The 17,815-nt window shown below is 38.6% G+C and overlaps 1 protein-coding gene across 3 annotated transcripts in view; it reads left to right on the top strand.

The window, feature by feature from the left end:
- GABRB3 (gamma-aminobutyric acid type A receptor subunit beta3) overlaps positions 1-17,815 on the top strand; it is a 451,589-nt gene that overhangs the window by 374,649 nt on the left and 59,125 nt on the right. For all 3 annotated transcript variants that reach the window (XM_053888809.1, XM_053888811.1, XM_053888810.1), the window contains one exon: positions 6,682-6,902. In XM_053888809.1, coding sequence (XP_053744784.1) covers positions 6,682-6,902 — 221 coding nt within the window. The remainder of the gene's footprint in view (positions 1-6,681; positions 6,903-17,815) is intronic.

The raw sequence follows: 17,815 nt of genomic DNA, 5'->3' as shown, positions 1-17,815 counted from the left end.
TTGTCTTCATTTCCTGTGCTGAGGAAATCTTGTCAATTTCTTAATTGCAGAATAATGAGCAGTATTTCCACTTTTGAATATGTATTCTTGTTTTTAATGTGATAAATGTGGAGAGATTTCCTCAAGCAGAAGGAAATTTGCAATTTATTTGAGTTGCTTGAAGTGCCCAAAAGATGGGCTGAGGTTTTATTTTGTTATTTTTGTTGTTGTTGCTGCTGCTATTTGTATATTCTCAGGAGATTTTTCAAAGGATTGCCACCTATGTGTAAATGCTTGGCAGGTGAATGACTCATACTTAAGAATGCCTATTCCCTGCCCCTAGCCACTGGGGATTCTGGAGCTATGAGTACCAGCAATCCTTTCCTAGCAGCCTCAGACTGCGTATCTCCTCCTGCCCACTCCCCTCCCCACTGCTATCTCAGCCCACTGGCTCCAAACCATAGGACCCTGGGCTGGGCTGGTGTCTTACCCAGGAACTCTGGCTTCTGACTTTTGCATGAAGTGGATTTTTGTAATCTGGGGTAAAACCTGACAACTGTGTCATATTTTTTCAAGGACAGAAATTATACAAATTCTAAATGTGTTAAAAATTTGAAAACTTCACTTACTATTTTATTTGTTCTCACTTTGTGAGGCAATAGGAATGCACCTCAGTGGACTTTAGTATGCTGACTGAATTGATACACAAACACATGCACACATCCACACACAAACACACAGTTAGAGAAGAGAGAGGGACCATGATTTCATTAGATTATCAGAGGGCTTAATGATTCCCCCCACAAAAGACCCAAGGAATAAACAATCTCTTAATTGAATTATTTTGTTTGTAAGATTCTTTTAAAGAAAGACTGTTTTGAATACAATTCTTCAATATTTCTTCATGCTGATCTAAAGTTTGTTATAGGCCTTTTATAGGACACATAAAAATTCAAGACATAGAATCTTATCTAATGATTTTGATGAGTTACCATAGTTCAAACCAACTATAATTAAATAATTCACATTTATACATTATATCCCAGAGAATTCTGAGTCCTAGGGGACTAGAGATTTCTGGATGAGGAAACCCCTGGGTTTTCCTCCTTATTGCTTGATGTCTCTCCACTGAATCCCATATCCCAGGGCTACAGTCCCCACTGGAATCTGTCACAGTATAAATCAGAGAGCTGGATGTTTTCCTTGTATGGACAACCATCTCAGATATAGATGAACCTGGAAGGTTAGAGGCCCAGAAGGTTTCAGCAGGGGTCCTGGGTCCAGGTCCCCCCACCCCCCACCACACACACATCTCAGTCCATTTGTGACTAGATATGGGACACAACTGAGTCTCCACTAGTGAAGAAGTGGCTAAGCTAACCTGGGAGGCCAAGGACTGTTGCTCTACAAGGGCTTCCAGCTACCTTCCCTGGCAAGGATTTGGGGCTGGACTACTGAGGGAATGGAGAAGCAGAGGTGGTAGGAGGTGCTGGCAGCTGAAGGGGCTAAGGTCCAGGAAATCAGTGCCTTTCCTTACAGCCTCCCAACTAAACATTCCAGGGTTGTAACTGTATCTAAACCAGAAACCCAATGTTCTCAGAGTACCCAGGGCTGTTGAATGGCCTGCTAACACAATAAATTGTGTTATTATCCATGCTCACACACCCAATGTGTCCATAAATTACTTTATAGGAGGAATGTTTTATAAATGTTTTAAGTACTACAAGTCTCAACCACCACCCAAAGCACAGTCTTCTAAAATAAAGTGATACCATATTATATCCAGAAGGAACTTTGTGAGCCTAGGTCTGAAGAATTTGGGACAGGGCTAGGAGTGAAGGTTATCCCTCTCAATCCATGAAGGCCTCACAGATGAAGGGATTCTGTGTCTTCTCAACACAGGCCTCTGTCATGTGGCTCACTCCATTGGCAGCTATTTCCATAAATCTTGATCTCTCTTGGCCATTACCCCTCCTCCTTCTGCCAGCATGCTCTGTCTAAATGTGCTGATATGGCTGGTTGTGCCATAGCCAAGGGTCAGTGCCAGGAAACAGACTGTCTCTTCCTACTGTGTGCTAATCTATTTAAGCCCACCCTCCCAGGGTGAGATTTCTAGAGGCTGTTCCCATTGCACTGCATGGTGAAGGAACTTACTTGATGGTCCCCTGTGTCCCACCCCTCCTGGATACCCACTATTCTCGTGAGCCTCTTTCTCCTAGACTCCTGCTTCTCCCCGTGTCCCACCCCTTTTTGCACCTTGTTCCTCTGCATTCCTTGCTGAGCCTGGCTGCTCCCTGCTGCCCTTTCTTCCCAGAAGTCCACTATTCCATTGAGCCTCTGTCCTCCAGACTCTTGATTTTCCTCACCCTGGGCCCACCTCTCACTCTGACCTGCTCTGACCCCCATACCTTCTAATGCCAGCTTCTCCCCACAGTCCACTCCTCCCTAATCCCCTCCCCTCCTCACACCCACTCCTCCCTAATGTCTCTCTACAGGAGGTTTAGTTTCCCCTGCAAACGGCAGAGGTGGGAAAGGAAGAGACCATTACAATTTCCTCTCACCCTAGCAGAAGCTTTTGGTGTCTGAGATTTCTTGTCAGTGTGACTGGAGACGCCTCCCTGTGCCCAAGTGGATCATGTGCTCAGAGCAGGAAAGATGAAAGCCAAGGACACAGTGAGCTCTGCAGAGGCCCAGGACATTGGCATCCGCCACTGGTATCAGACTCACCAGTTCCTACTCCCCATGAACCTTGGAGCCCCTGAAAGCCCTGCACTTGAGAAATGCCATTTCAAGGCCTCTGCCCTGTTCTCTTTGATCTCCCTCAAACCCCACCCCCCAAGCTGCCCCACATTTGGTGGTGACCACTCCAGGAAGAAGGTGAGGAGGGCTTATGAAGACCCTGGGGACCTCTGAATGTGGAAAACATAAACTTGTCTGGGATTCCCTAAAGAAAAGAAACTTTCACAAGGCATTTGCCTACATAGCAGCTGTACTAAATATTTGCAATGATGGGGGCTTTAGTGGTGCCACAATTCTTATTCCTCTCAAAAGCTGAATTATCTTACATGCCTTGATTCTCTAGTAACCAAGATATCTTTGCAGACTATCCTCCCACCAAGCTCATTTCAGTGTATTATGCAGAACTATTTAGCTTCTGTCCTTAGGAGCTTTGTTTTGAGGTTGAGAGTCACACCCTCCAGGGAGGGAGCCCCAAATTCAAATCCCACTTCCCCAAGTTACTCCTATTTATTGGGGCATGGGGGAAAGGAAGCAAATTACTTGAGCTTTCTAAAACATTTTTCTTCATTGATGGGGGATGATAGTGAGAATACTGATAATCCCTGTTTTACATTTAAATGACTCTATCATAAGGCCTAGCACATACCAAGAGATCAGAGCATGTTAATTGCTGCTAACATTATCATGCATGGTGCTCACCACTGCACAGAACAGGAGTCAGTACTGTGGCCCACTTAACACTAAAATCTCCCATTAACTGCCCCAACTGCACAAGAGAGCAAAGGGAGGATTGGACTTGTCTGCTGTCACCTTTCCTTTGTCTGCCAGTCTTTACAGGAGAAAGAAGTGGGATACTGACTAGTGTCCCCACTGGTGTAATGATGTCATTGCTTTAGAAAGCACAGCTGATACAGCAGGTTTGAATTTAAATACTAGTTTTCTCCCTGTACGACATAAGCTCTCCCCAACTCTAATCCATTCAACTCACCTCAGCAAACACCCAAGACCAAAATTGAGAGGTGCTGCTGCTTGTGTGGAGAACAGCACAAGACCCAGAGTCCAAGTTTGATGACAACTGAGTTCCCAGGGCAAAATGACACATTCCCTACAACCTCACAGCAACCCATATGAATGCAAGTTGGAAGGAAACTCAGAGAAGTGCTAGACTTCATGACTCAGGCGTAGGATGTAGGCTTAGAAACCAAAGAGAGAAGCAAGTGAAATGCTTCTATTTCAATAAGAATGTAATTTGGAGCATTACATTCAAATTGAAAATCCTTTAGCTGCTACTGCTGATTTCCAACTTATCATGCCACCAAAACTTTGCATGTTTTAAAGATGCACCACCTACATTAACCATCGTTTCTGCTAATGCAGGGTATGTGATTGCACTCTTTGTGGGTCCATTCACATCAAGCCTAATATCTGTGAAATTTTAGGATTTCCTTAACCTGTACCCCCTTTCCACCTGTTCTCCCTATCACCTACCAGCAAGTACTCTCCACCCATTTGATCACACCTGATTTTCCTGATCCACGATTTTGTGTTTAAAATAGATCGTATTATTATTTAGGTATGGCAGACACAACAGATCAGGAGGCAGCTGACATTGAAAAGATAGTTTGTTAAACACAGACCCCAAGAGAAGGGGACACACAATCCATTGCAGGGGATGTGATAAGGCACACAGGGAAGCACCAGGGTCAGTCACAGGAAAGAAGGGAAGCTGTGGGCAAGAGCCTTTATGGTGGTTTCCATGGGAAGGAGTGGGCATGGGGGAGGCTGGATAAACAGGCTTAGGATTGGCTAGTTTCAGTAACTAAAGTGGGCCCTATGGTCTAGACTGTCTGTAGTTGCCTGGTACTTGGATATAGATGATGTATTGGCCTTGAGTGTGAAAGCCCAATACAGAAAGCACTTGGGATGTGAGCTCTGGCACTTGGGGTGTGAGCTCTGGATTGGTTGGTTTGAATTTGGAGTTTAGAGCTTAATGGGATTGTTTGTTATGTATAGGAATTAGCTAGCCCTTGGAGGAGGGAGAGAAGTCTCTCCAAGGTCAACCAGGGTCCAGATGTTAAAGCATGGGAAAACATAAAATAAAAGACAAGATTAATACACTTGGTTGCGTCAGTTGCTACTTGAAACCTTCAATGACTTTCATTGGCTATGGAGCTGACATTCAAGTTTTTCCACCTTCTTGGTCACTGCCACAGAATCCAGCCTTGCTGACCACTTTGTCTTTTTCCCCTCTTGAACTCTAAGTTCCAGCAAAACTGAACTCTTCAAAGATTCTCATCAATGCAATAAAAGCAGCATCCTCATATGATTTTTTTTCATGCTCCCTATCTAGTATCTGGCTAACCAAGGTCTTTCTTTAATGCTACCTGCTCTGTGAGGATGGGAGGTGGGCTGGGGGAGAGTTCACACAGGTAATGCCAGGCACAGAGCTCTGCCCATAAGTGCCTGGGGGGGGGGGGAGGGAAACTCCTCTCTGTGTCTTCTCATCTACTCAAATAGTATCTCTCCTTCAAGCTGCAGATGAAACCTCTATAAAGACTCCTCAGGCCATTTGAATTTTCTTGATTCCCCCCTCCTCTGATTTTTTATGGCCCTTATAGTTTAAAACTTATTCTATTTATAGTTATTTAGAATGCATTGGGTTTTGTCACCTCCTTGCCTGTGAGCACCTGGAGAAAAACATCCAGGTGTGTTCTTTGACATTTCAGAGGCTTCTATGTTCTAACACTCTTGAGGTCAGTGATAAATAGGCATTGTTAGATTAGCAAGCACTGAGAACTGCCCTGTGAGTCAGTAAAATGAGTATTGCATAGGATGTCATAAGACCTGTGTCTAGGATAGATTCTTCAATTGATTTGCAATCCCCTCTCTCACTGTGCACAAAGCCAGGATGTTTTCAGATACCTGTAAGTGTGTGAATTCGGAAGTTCCTATATGTAACAGTGTTTTTTCCTTCCCTGGTTGGAGAGTTTAGATACTTATATAGTGGGGTTTTCAGTTTGGATTCTTATATAGTGGGGTTCAGGATGTCCCATGAATATTACCAAATTTTCAGACTTGACTGTTGTAGACTTGAATATTGATTGCCAAAAAGAATAGAAATTTAAAAATAGAATTTTCATGCTCAGCTTGATTTCTTTCTTTCTTACTACATTAATGACTTTGCAAAAGAAACCCCAAAACAAACAAACAAACAAACAAACAAACAAACCAAAACAGTAGGATCATCTGCCTAGATATGTGCTTATTTTGTTGGCAAGCCTGTGAGGGTATATACCATGGTCCATTTCTCTTCTCCTACATCCAGTGTTAGCTATAGGCTCCCATTTTTCCCAGACGAATGTATCATCATCTCAAGGTGATGATATGGCCTAGTTAGTATAGAAATGGTGTTCTGGAAGAAAAAGAGAATAAGGCATAGAGACCTCCCACAGGTCATTGGGTCGCCAAAGTATGTTTACAGAGTTTGTATTTACAGCTTTCCCAGAGGATAGGAGAGGAAAGAGGCTTATGTTGCAGAGAGAATTTGTAAATAGAGGTCCTCTGCCATAGGTGGTGAAGACACATGTGTGTCTGGTGGGAGATGGAGGACATAGGAGAGGGCTCAGGGTACTGCCAGCAACCTGATATTATGATGACTTTTTAAAAATTATTTTTTGTCCCTTATGTCTGTGTGGCTATTGCTTAAATACCAATTTGTCTAGTCTGGTTCTTGTCTAAATAAAACAGAGGATTTTTTTTCTAAAACAGAGGATTTATTAGCATGATTTATACCTATTAAACCTAGTATTTATTTGCATTTACAAGAAAGCAACCAAGCTTCCAACCCTGCCTGAAAATAATACCCACTTCTTCTGGATTCCAACCTGAATTTGACCAGTCATGGAGGAAATACGCCTGTGGCTGAGCACAAACTAACTTTTTCCTTTTCTTTCCCCCCACCAGGATTACACCTTAACCATGTATTTTCAACAATATTGGAGAGATAAAAGGCTTGCCTATTCTGGGATCCCTCTCAACCTCACGCTTGACAATCGAGTGGCTGACCAGCTATGGGTGCCTGACACATATTTCTTAAATGACAAAAAGTCATTTGTGCATGGAGTGACAGTGAAAAACCGCATGATCCGCCTTCACCCTGATGGGACGGTGCTGTACGGGCTCAGGTCTGTCTGCCTTTTCAGGGCTAATTTCGCAGTTGCATGATACATTGGCATTGAATTTCTCACTTGAGATGATTATAGGAAGTGAGGCCATGTCCTCAGATTAATTAGGAGACATCCACGGAACACTGAGATTTGCGAGCGCGCGCGCGCGCACACACACACACACACACACACACATCTTATAAGATTTGGTGTATTACTGTTACTATAAATAGTCATCACACAAGGGAAAAACCATCTCCTTGGACTGATTTTAAATAATCGCATTGCCGTATCTGAGAGCACAGATCCTCTGAGGACGGATTTCCTATATTATAGCTACAAAGGCTGTAATGAATATTGCTCTGACACTGCAGAGGCTTTCAATAAAGTTGTCCCAAAGCTGTTTGCTGAGGTGAAAAAACTGTCTAGTTTTGCCATTATATGGGATAGTCTCCTCAGAGCTTTATGAGGTAGTGTCACCAATATTTATGGGAATGACTAAATGCAAGGCTTCCTGATGAGAATCATCTCACCAGGTCTCATAATGAAATCACTTGAATCAGGAAACCAGACTGCTGCCTGGAACCCTGAAGAGGCTCTGGGCTTTCCTGGTTGCCCTGGAAACCACCAGACCTTCCCATAATGCTCCACCACTGTTGGTGGCTAATTATTATGAATATCAACCTTGCTAAATGGTGACCTTAAAAATCTTTTGTCTCTTGTGCTGATTTTGTAATGATTTTTATTTTGTTTTGTTTTAGAGTAATTGTGTGTGGGTGTGGATGCGTGCACGTGTGTCTTTCCTGATCTCCTGGTCTAAAAGTGCTTTTGAGATCTTCTAGGAGTTACCACAGTTTTGAGAGGATGATGGTGGATATCTTGAACAAAATATGTATCATAAAATATTGTGAGACCATAGGCCTTTTACTAAGATTCCAATAGATCTTAGTGAAATCATAGCAACAGTTAAATTTAAATCATAGCAACATTTAAATCCACACCACTGACTTTTCATGCTTCAAATTAGGGAAGGGTTTATTTAACATTGCCTTAAGTAGAAAATGTTGAGTGACTTTCTCAAAACAGCAATATATAGAACAGGAGTCAGATTTTAGTGAAAATCAGACTTTTTTTTAACTTTAAGGAGGAAAAAAAGTGGTACATGTCAACCAACCTATGGTATTGCTATAATAATTGATGTTTCAGGTTGATGTTTCTCTGGGGCATTTTAAGCCTCTTTCATTTTTGCCTGGAAATTAAAAAAAATGGATGCAAAACTCCAGAGGTTCTGAGAAGTACATCAGTTTTACGAAAGGTTACCCAGAAACCATGTGAGCATAAAATGAAGAGTCATGTCCCTCATTTACCTGCCCCACCTCCCGCCAAAATGAATAGAAAAACTATATGTGTGTGTGGTGGGGGGAAGAGCAAAAAGAAGCAATACCAATAAAAATTAAGCCTAGGCTTGCCTTTTTAAACAAAATTTGCTATTTGGGTTCTCTCCATTTTTATTTTTGTGTTCTTTATTTTCTTACCAGAGGTAGAAAATTTAGTATGCCTCCTTTGAAACTTTAACTGTTAGGAGAATGCCTATCTGGCTGCTATAACAAAATACCATAAGCTGGATGGCTTATAAACAACAGGTATTTATTTCTCACATTTCTGGACACTGGATCCAAGATCAAGGTGCCAGTGGCTGGGGAAGGCCCACTTCCTTATTGATAGTAGGCACATTCCCACTGTGTCCTCACCTGGTGAAAAAGGGAAAGGAGCTCTGTGGGATCTCTTTTATAAGAACACTAACCCCATTCATGAAGGATCCACCCTCATGACCTCAGCCCCCACTTCCTAATACCACCACCTTTGGGGATAGGATTTCAACATATGAATTTTGGGGGGACTTAAGCATTCAGATCATAGCAGACAGAATGATATGATATGAATGAAAGAACTGTAATAAATTTTCAAGCTCCATTTGAAAGTGCTGGATTTAACAACACAAAACACAAGAATAAGAAAAGCCAAGAGAATAAAACTATATCTTTAGCTAATACCCTGCCTGTATAAATATAAATATATATATTTATAGTATATTAATATTTATATATTATTTAATATAATAATATTAATATATATAAAGTAATTATATAATAAGCCCATGGAAAGTTTTCAATAATAAACTTGGTACAATAACTTTAACTACTCTCCAGTCAAATTACATCCATTATACATCTCAAGCAACCTCTTAAATCAGTAAATGGATTTCTAAATAAATAGCTGTTTTTATTCAAATGCAGTCTCAATATACTCCTTAGATCTTTATTTAGAACCTCATATTTTTGAAACAATTCTTTAGATCTTTATGGACCTGGACAAGCTGTCAGAAAGAAAACCTCTAAACAACAGACTGCCACATTCTGCATATGCTTAACAGCTACACTGTGCCATCTGATTCCTTTTGAAATTGACTAATCTAGAAATTTCTGCCTTTAGATTTAAAAATCACAAATAGCTATAGAAATTAATTTGAATTTGAAGTTGAAGTTTGACTTGAATTTTTGGACAAAAAGCACATTAGTATTTCAAAATAATGTTATTGAATTCACGTATATACATATTCCATGTTATTCCTTGTAAACTGAAGTAACATTTTTATATATTCTATTTCACACACACACACACACACACACACACACACACACACTCACACTATAAGTATTGTGTTTTGGGTTAAAAACACTGTGAGTGTTTACATTGATAGGAAACCCTCTATCCTCCTCTTGGTCCCAAATCCTACCTTCTCTTTGCTCTCTTTCTACTTTTGTGATCACTGAATCATGTTGGTGACATGGCAAACCCAGGATGTGCCAGTGTATAAAACCCCAATGACACATTATATCTTTTTGGTACTAGGTACCATGGCATGAGCCTGAATGAGGTCTGGTGCAGCTGAGGACTTTAGTGAGTTAAATTCCCATTAAGGGTTATGGGGCACTAGGATTATTATTTATCTCCTGCTTAAAAGCAGGTGCTGCTGATGAAGGTCCAGCCCAATAGGGATTGCATACTTACTGGCTATATCCCTGAGATACTAATTGTCCTGGCTATATCCCTGAGACATTAAAGTTGAATTTATCTCCCCACTGGAGACTGGGATTGGCCTATACCCAGCTATACCACAGTAGCTTACGCTGGTAGGTCAGTCACCATTTAACTCCTCTAGGCTCCTATTGCTATTCATATTCAGCCACTGCAGTACAGGATCAATAAGAGCTTTTGCTTTATCGAGCGTAGATGAAGATCTCTGGCTGTGGATGAGCTGTCCATGACATGGGCTTGTACGTCATCTCAGTCTTATTCTGGGAAATCATTAATCCATTACTCTGATGACTCTACAAAAGTGGTCAATGACTGCTCACACAGGTACTTGAGAGTGATCATATTCTTGTAATGACAAAAGGTCATTATAAATCATGAGCTATTTTTTCAATGACTCTTACAGCCCCTTGAATTTGAAACTTGGGCTATCACTAGCTTGAGCTTGTTGGTTTGAGCTCATCTGAATAAAACAATGAACTGAGCTTTGTGAACATGTCTCAGTCACCATGTGATGCGACACAATGCTCTTGATAGGGCATTCATACCATCCTAAAATAAAACTGGGGCTCTTTGAAATTTCCTTTGTGCAGCCAAACCTTTTCAGGAACTAGGAAGATCTTGGCTAAGATGCTTATAGATCTTGGTCCTGTTCCTGTCACAGTTTTTGTGTTTTCTTTGGTGCTGGGCTCAAGATTTTTGCTGCCTGTAAGAAGGCAGAGTCATTATCCCTCTACAATATTCCCATCTTTCTTTTCCAGTCAGCTGATCATCTGATATCATTGAATATCTCACCCTGCACCAGTGAGTAAACTTTGTAACATGATCTTTTCTTCAGGCCATGCATTTTGTCTTTGGAACATTTTTCTTATGTTAGGAACTGGTAATAGGTTCACAAAATAGTAATTGATTTGCTTCAAAAAGCATCTGAGAATCTAAGGCTGAGTCATCTTCATCAAAAAAGCATAGCAATATTCTACATGAAAATCTTATTGCAAAGTATATTGGAAAATACATTGTAACATTCCCACTTGCTATTAAAAATACTTAAAATTGTTAAAGTTGCCATTTTTATAATTAAGAGGTTTAATGCAATGCCAAGATGAAGCTACAACTTATTTCACAAGATTCAAATTAAGTCACCTAAGTGGTTTGGCTGCCATCTTATTCCGAAACTGTATTTCCTATGGTGGTTCTGATCAGAAATCTTTTTCCCCCAGAAAACACCTAAGCTTACAGAACTAATTAGACTGATGTGATTTGAGCATAGGTGTGCTTAATTCCCAAACTCCCATTTTGTCTCTGGTTCCCAGTTACTTTTATGTAAGTAAATAACATATTGATGAATTACTTTCTAAAAAGGATTATGCCATTTTTTTTACTCTTATCAGCAATAAATTACATATTTAGGGTTGTGACATATGCTTCAGACTTTATCATTTGGCTACTGTAAATAACCTATTTACTTCATGCCTCAAACCTGTTTAAAATCACTTGTTCCATTTTAAATTCAAGCTCATAAAATTGTATCCTTCTTACGTTCCTGTTTTTAAGGACACTTTCACACCTTCACTTCAATCACTCCCACCACTCTCATTTGATGACATTACCTCATACTTTAATTAACACAGAAACCTCGGGGTGCCTGGGTGGCTCATTCAGTTAAGTGTCTGACTTCAGCTCAGGTCATGATCTTATGGTTCATGAATTTTAGCCCCACATCGGGCTCTCTGCTGTAAGTGCAGAGCCCACTACTCATCCACTGTCTCCCTTTCTGTCCCTCCTTCTTCCACCAACCCTCTCAAAAATAAATAAAATAAAAACAAACAAAAAACCATGAAACCTCTTCATCTTCTGATTTGCAAAGAGACCATCTGACATGGCTGTTACTCTTTGACTCTTGCACTCACTCTTTATCATGCTTCTAGTATGCAGACCTTCCTTCTACTCTTCATAAATATCAAAGATGAGGATGTTCCTGTCTTAAGGCCTTTGCACATGCTCTTTGCTGGATGTAATACTTCACTTGTAGATACTCGTGTTTTAGCATCATAGAGTACTTACATAATTGAAGACACTTCAACTGTCACCTCCACAAGGAGGATCCTATTCTGATTGTGTATTCCCTTGTTTTATTTGTATTATAGCACTTAGTCAGATCTAACATTATCTTGTCAATATCTTATTTATTGACTTTTGTAATTACCCATGATGGTGGGGAACATGAGAATATAAATTCTCTGAGAAAAGAACTGTCTCTGTCTTATTTATTGTTCCATCCCAAAAATCTACTATTGTCTTGGGTGGAAAAAAAAATATTGTATGAGAATTAAATTTAAATTCTAATTCTTCTTTCTGTAGTACTTTTATTTTTATATTTTCCATTTAGATTCTTAATCCATCAGAATTTACCTTGGTGTATATAAGGCAGCTTTTCAAATTTTTTCTTCTCAAACAGTCAGCTATTTGTTTCTATACTTACCAGTTTATCTTTCCACATGAACAATCATTTGTTTTAGCAAATTCTAAAAAATACAGTTTGAAATGTTGGCTGGAATTATGCTCGATAAACATTGAACAAATGCTATACTATATTCAATCTTTCCTACATAACTGTGACTTTTCTGCATTCATTCATGTCTTCATTCATGACTTGTAGCAGTTTTATCATTTTCTTCAGACAGCCGTCTCATATATTGGTAAGGATATTCCTGTTTTTTATGTGTGATACTGTTAGGAGTGGGATCATTTTTGTGTTATTTTTAAACTGTCTTCTACTGATATGTGGGAAAGCTATAACCTATTTGTTTATAGCTCTTTGTTTAGGCATTTATCCAATATCATATCCATCCAGGCTTACAGTTTAGTTAGTAATCTTCAGAATTTTAGTCTAATAATCATAATGCTTATAATGATGGGTTTTTTGTGTTCATTTTCATTAGTTTTACTCTTATTTCTATTTCCTGTTTTATTGCATTGATTTCTGCTTTCAGAAAACGAAACACAGTAGGGATAATAATGTACAGTATTTCCTAGTTCTTTATTAAAAGAAGAGTGCTTCTTGCATCCCACTATGAGACATGATTTGCATTTTCAGTTTACGGTAATTATGACTCATTCTTTTACTTCCATTAAAACAATATATTTATGGGAGCATCTGGATGGCTCAGTTGGTTGGGCATCCAACTTCAGCTCAGGTCATGATCTCACGGGTCATGAGTTCGAGCCCCACGTTGGGCTCTGTACTGACAACTCAGAGCCTGGAGCATGCTTCAGATTCTGTGTCTCTGTCTCTCTAGTCCCCTCCTCCACTTGAGCTCTGACTCTCTCTTTCAAAAAAATATAAATACACTATAAATTAGTTTCTGGGAACTATCTCATGAGTTGAATAACACAGATATCACAAAATTATGGAGTTTATATTCAACAACTAATTATAAATCAGATAACTGACCCTAGATTACTTTTTCTTTACATATCAGAAGTAAAAGTAGATTTATTAATTAACTCTCTGTTTGCTCATTTTCCTAACTTAACCTGTAATTGAGATGTAATAATTCCCTACCTTGATTCATCCTTGAATTCCTTATATAAATCCTATTTTATCATGGTGGGCAATACTCTTTAAAAACCATTACATTTGTTTTGTCCATGGCTAATTTACAATTTTTTTTAAATTGATATATAATTGACATACAATGTTCTCTTAGTTTCAGCTATGCAACATATTGATTCAACAATTCTATATATTACTCAAACCTACCATGATATGTGTAGTCATCATCTTCACCATGCAATATTATATGATTGGCTATACTCCCTGTGCTGTACTTTCATTCTGTGACTTATTTATTTTATGACTAGAGGTTTGTACTTCTTGATTCTCTTTATGTATTTCACCCATCCCCCCACCCTCTCCCTTCTGGCAGCCACCAGTTTCTTCTCTGTATTTAAGAGTCTGTTATTTATTGTTTGCTTGCTTGTTTGGTTGTATTCTACATAGAAATGAAAGCTTACAGTATTTGTCTTTTTCTGTCTGACTTACTTCTCTTAGCAAAATACCCTGTAATTTCATCCATATTGTTGCAAATCGCAAGAATTCATTTCTTTTTATGGCTGAGTAATATTCTATTGTATGTGTATGTATCACATTTTCTTTATCTAGTCATCTGTCAATGAATGCAGGTTGCTTCCATATCTTGGGTGTTGTAAATAATGCTGTAATAAATATAGGGGTGCATATATTTTTCTGAATAAGGGTCTTCATTTGGGATGTCAGGTAAATGTCCATAGTGTAATTACTGAAATATATGGGATTTCTATTTTTATTTTTTTGAGTAACCTCCATACTGTTTTCCATAGTGGTTGCACTAATTTATGTTCCTACAAATAGTGCTTGGGGGTCCCTTTTCTCCACATCCTTGCCAACGGTTGTTATTTCTTATCTTTTTTTAATACTTGCCATTGCCTGGTGCGAGGTGATAGCTCATTGTGGTTTTGATGATTGATGGATGATGGATTGATGTTTTTCTTGATAATTAACTATGTTTAACTTTTTTTTTTTTTTTTGTATTTCTATTGGCTATCTGTATGTCTTTGGAAAAATGTCTATTCAGGTTCTCTACAAATGTTTTAATCAGATTTTTTTTTCTGATGTTGTGTTCTTCACATAGTTTCAATATTAATCCCTTATCAGATATATCATTTGCAAATATCCTTTCTAACTCACTAGGTTGTCTTTCTGTTTTGTTGATGGTTTCCTTTGCTGTGCAAAAGCTTTATATTTTGGTGTAGTCCCATTAGTTTATTTTTGTTTTTCTTTCCCTCCCCTGAGGAGAGATATCAATAAATATGTTGTTATAATTGTTCTTTTATAATTGCTTAAACAAACAGTTTATTGTTTTTAGGCATACCTTGTGATCTAGTCATAATGAAATTTTGTTTGTTACCCACTATCCCCTTATACACTGTTCATTGGGGTATGAAATTTCTTCACCATGGGTAAAAATTTTGGCAGATATCATGGTTTTCTGCCAATGTTTTAGTATTAGTTCTTTTCCATCATTATATTACACAACAATTCTGAAGTCAGTGTTTAATACTAAATTCAGATTTAGCATTATTATTTTCCCTTTCCACATCCCAGCCTTATTACAGACTAGAAGCCTGTAATGGCAAAGGAAGGGTAGTTGACTTTTCAGCCTTTCTGATTCTATTTCTCTTCTATAACCCACCCCCACCCCACAACCGAGGTTGATAATAATGTGACTCCTCCCATTGTGAAAATTTAGGAGTTGGAGGGAAAATAAGAAAAGTTTTACTTGAACTAGTACCATTTTCTTGTGACTTCATACTCTTTGGACTTAGAAGATACTGAAAATTGACACTTCTCAGAGTTTCCCACCATGAGGCACCTTTCTCCAGCTGGTCCCTTGACCAGCACTGAGGGTTAGGGGAGTAGGAGGGTAGGATATGTTTTTATTTCATGAAATCTCTTGGAACTCTTTTCTCAGCTCTAGGAATCCATCTTTCATGGTCAGCTTCTCTCTCTCTGCCATCTTGGCAGGCCTCTTGTAGAGAATCCAAGATGACTTTGGATCTTCCTATTTTTACACATAGCTCATGTGTGATCCACAGGAAATATGCCTGCATTGCTATTATGATGATCCATTCCCCATTCAGTTTCCTCTATTCTGCTGCCTCAAAACTACTCAATTTGTCCCAAGTGTGAAACAGGCACCATTGCTCCTGGAGTCCCAACTGAAGGTGTTAATCTCCTAGAAGGATGGCTGGAAACTGTCTCAAGAAATCTATTCCCAGATTAATTCTTTCTCTCTTATTACTGTGACTCTTATTAAGATCTATGTCTTAGCTGAAACTTCTAAGAACCATGAGCCAATTCACTGAAATTCCTTAGTAAATCGTCCAATGGTGAGGTGGTAATGTGGGGCACTTTCACACATTTGTGATATATACCATATAGGTTCTGTTAAATATATCAATGGATTATATCTGTCTTTGTATTTCATGGTATGTTTTGACATTATATGAATCAAGAAGGTTTCTTTTAATATTTTCTGTAATAGATTATAGTATACAAGTAAATATTCCTAAAAGATTAGTATTCCTGTAAGTACTCTAAAAAATTAGTTATAAATATGCACATCATATGAAATGTTTTCTATAGATGCATGGTATGTTGAATAGGTTCTTGAATGACATTTTTCTACCCTGGCACACATGGCTTCAATTTCCGCTATACTTTTATGTCTCTCTAGGTTTTCTTCTTGCATCAATCTTGAAAATTCATGTTTTTCAGGAAAATTCTGTCTATTTTAAAGATGTTTTTATTGAGTGACAGCAAAATAGCAGACTAAGAAACTTCAAGCTCTTGTTTCTTTATAGAAATATCAAAAATAGGCAGAAGCTGTCTGAAACAACTTTGTAGGAGCTCTGAAAAATATTCTAAAGTTTGCAGAAACCAACCAAATGCCAAATAAAGGAAAAAACAACTATTTTAAAAAGAGTTTGAAAGTTTTGTGATATTTTTACCTGCCATTTCCCATCCCCTCCCTGATGCAAGGGCAGGTAGGAGCCCAGTTGCCAGTTTCCTCCCTTACACTGGTGGCACAGAAGAGACCTTGTTTGTAAATTATGTTGTACATATGTTCTAAACTGTCTGGAGGATACCTGAAGGACTGAAACAAGATTCTCATATCTATTTTGCATAACTCAAAATGCAGGCAGGAAAAAAAGTCAGGTTATGGTCATAAAGGCTACAATATGTCTATAACTCATGGATGTCTAGGTCAAGAGACTCGGGGTAGAAATATAAAATAGATCATGTAAGGCTCAAAGAAGAAGCTGAAGTAAGACTCTGAGAAATCATGTTATTCAAAAGCAGTTAGGGGTGCCTGGTGGCTCAGTTGGTTAAGTATCCAACTTCGGCTAAGGTCGTTATCTCATGGTTCATGAGTTTGAGCCCCGCATTGGGCTCTGTGCTGACAGCTCAGAGCCTGAAACCTGCTTCAGATTATGTGTTTCCCTCTCTCTCTACCACTCCCCTGTTCACATTCTGTCTCTCTCTCTATTAAAAATAAACAAACATTAAAAAAAAACACTTAAGTATACAGAATTAAGAAAGTTATGCATATACGCAGGCAAAACATATCCTCAGAAAAAGTCCTGAGAAGACCTTAAGTTTTTACCCTGGCTGATCCCTAAACTCAGAGCCATCCTAGCTATGTGGTGAAGAATGTGCCAGGACAGAGCCAGTCTACAAAGACAGAAGAGGTGGCTGTTCTCTCTTTTTATTTATTTGTTTGCTTGAGTTTTTGTTTGTTTATTTTAGCTCCTCTCATTCAAAAACATCTTTGTTGAAACATTAGCTGAACATGAACTAATAGAACAAAGATTTTGCTGATTATACTGACAAGGAAAAGTCTTTTTAAAACATGATTAGAAATACTTCAAAATAAGTGGATAAAGCCTTCTTAAAAATGAACAATAGAAAGAAGAAAAACTTGATTGTCAGGGTTGTAACATTATAATAGTCAAATGCCCAATTTTCAAGAAAAAAATATTGCAAGACATACAAAGAAAAAATAAAACATGACTCATTCAAAGGAAAAAAAATAAATTGACAAAACCATTCTTGAATATACAAAAACATTGGATTTACTAGATGAAAACTAAATTGTCTGCCTTAACTATGCTCAAAGAGCTGAAGGGAAACATGAACAAAGAAACTGAAGGAAATTGAGAAAACGATGTATGAATAAAATGAACAGAATGCAATAAAGAGATAGAAGTTATAAAAGGAACCAAACAAATCC

The sequence above is a fragment of the Panthera pardus genome, unplaced genomic scaffold (assembly GCF_024362965.1).
Source record: "Panthera pardus isolate Hobbes unplaced genomic scaffold, ASM2436296v1 HiC_scaffold_24, whole genome shotgun sequence".
In the NCBI taxonomy this organism is placed as follows: Eukaryota; Metazoa; Chordata; class Mammalia; order Carnivora; family Felidae; genus Panthera; species Panthera pardus.
The sequence above is the reverse complement of the archived record's forward strand: the minus strand, read 5'-3'. Positions and strand labels throughout refer to the sequence as shown.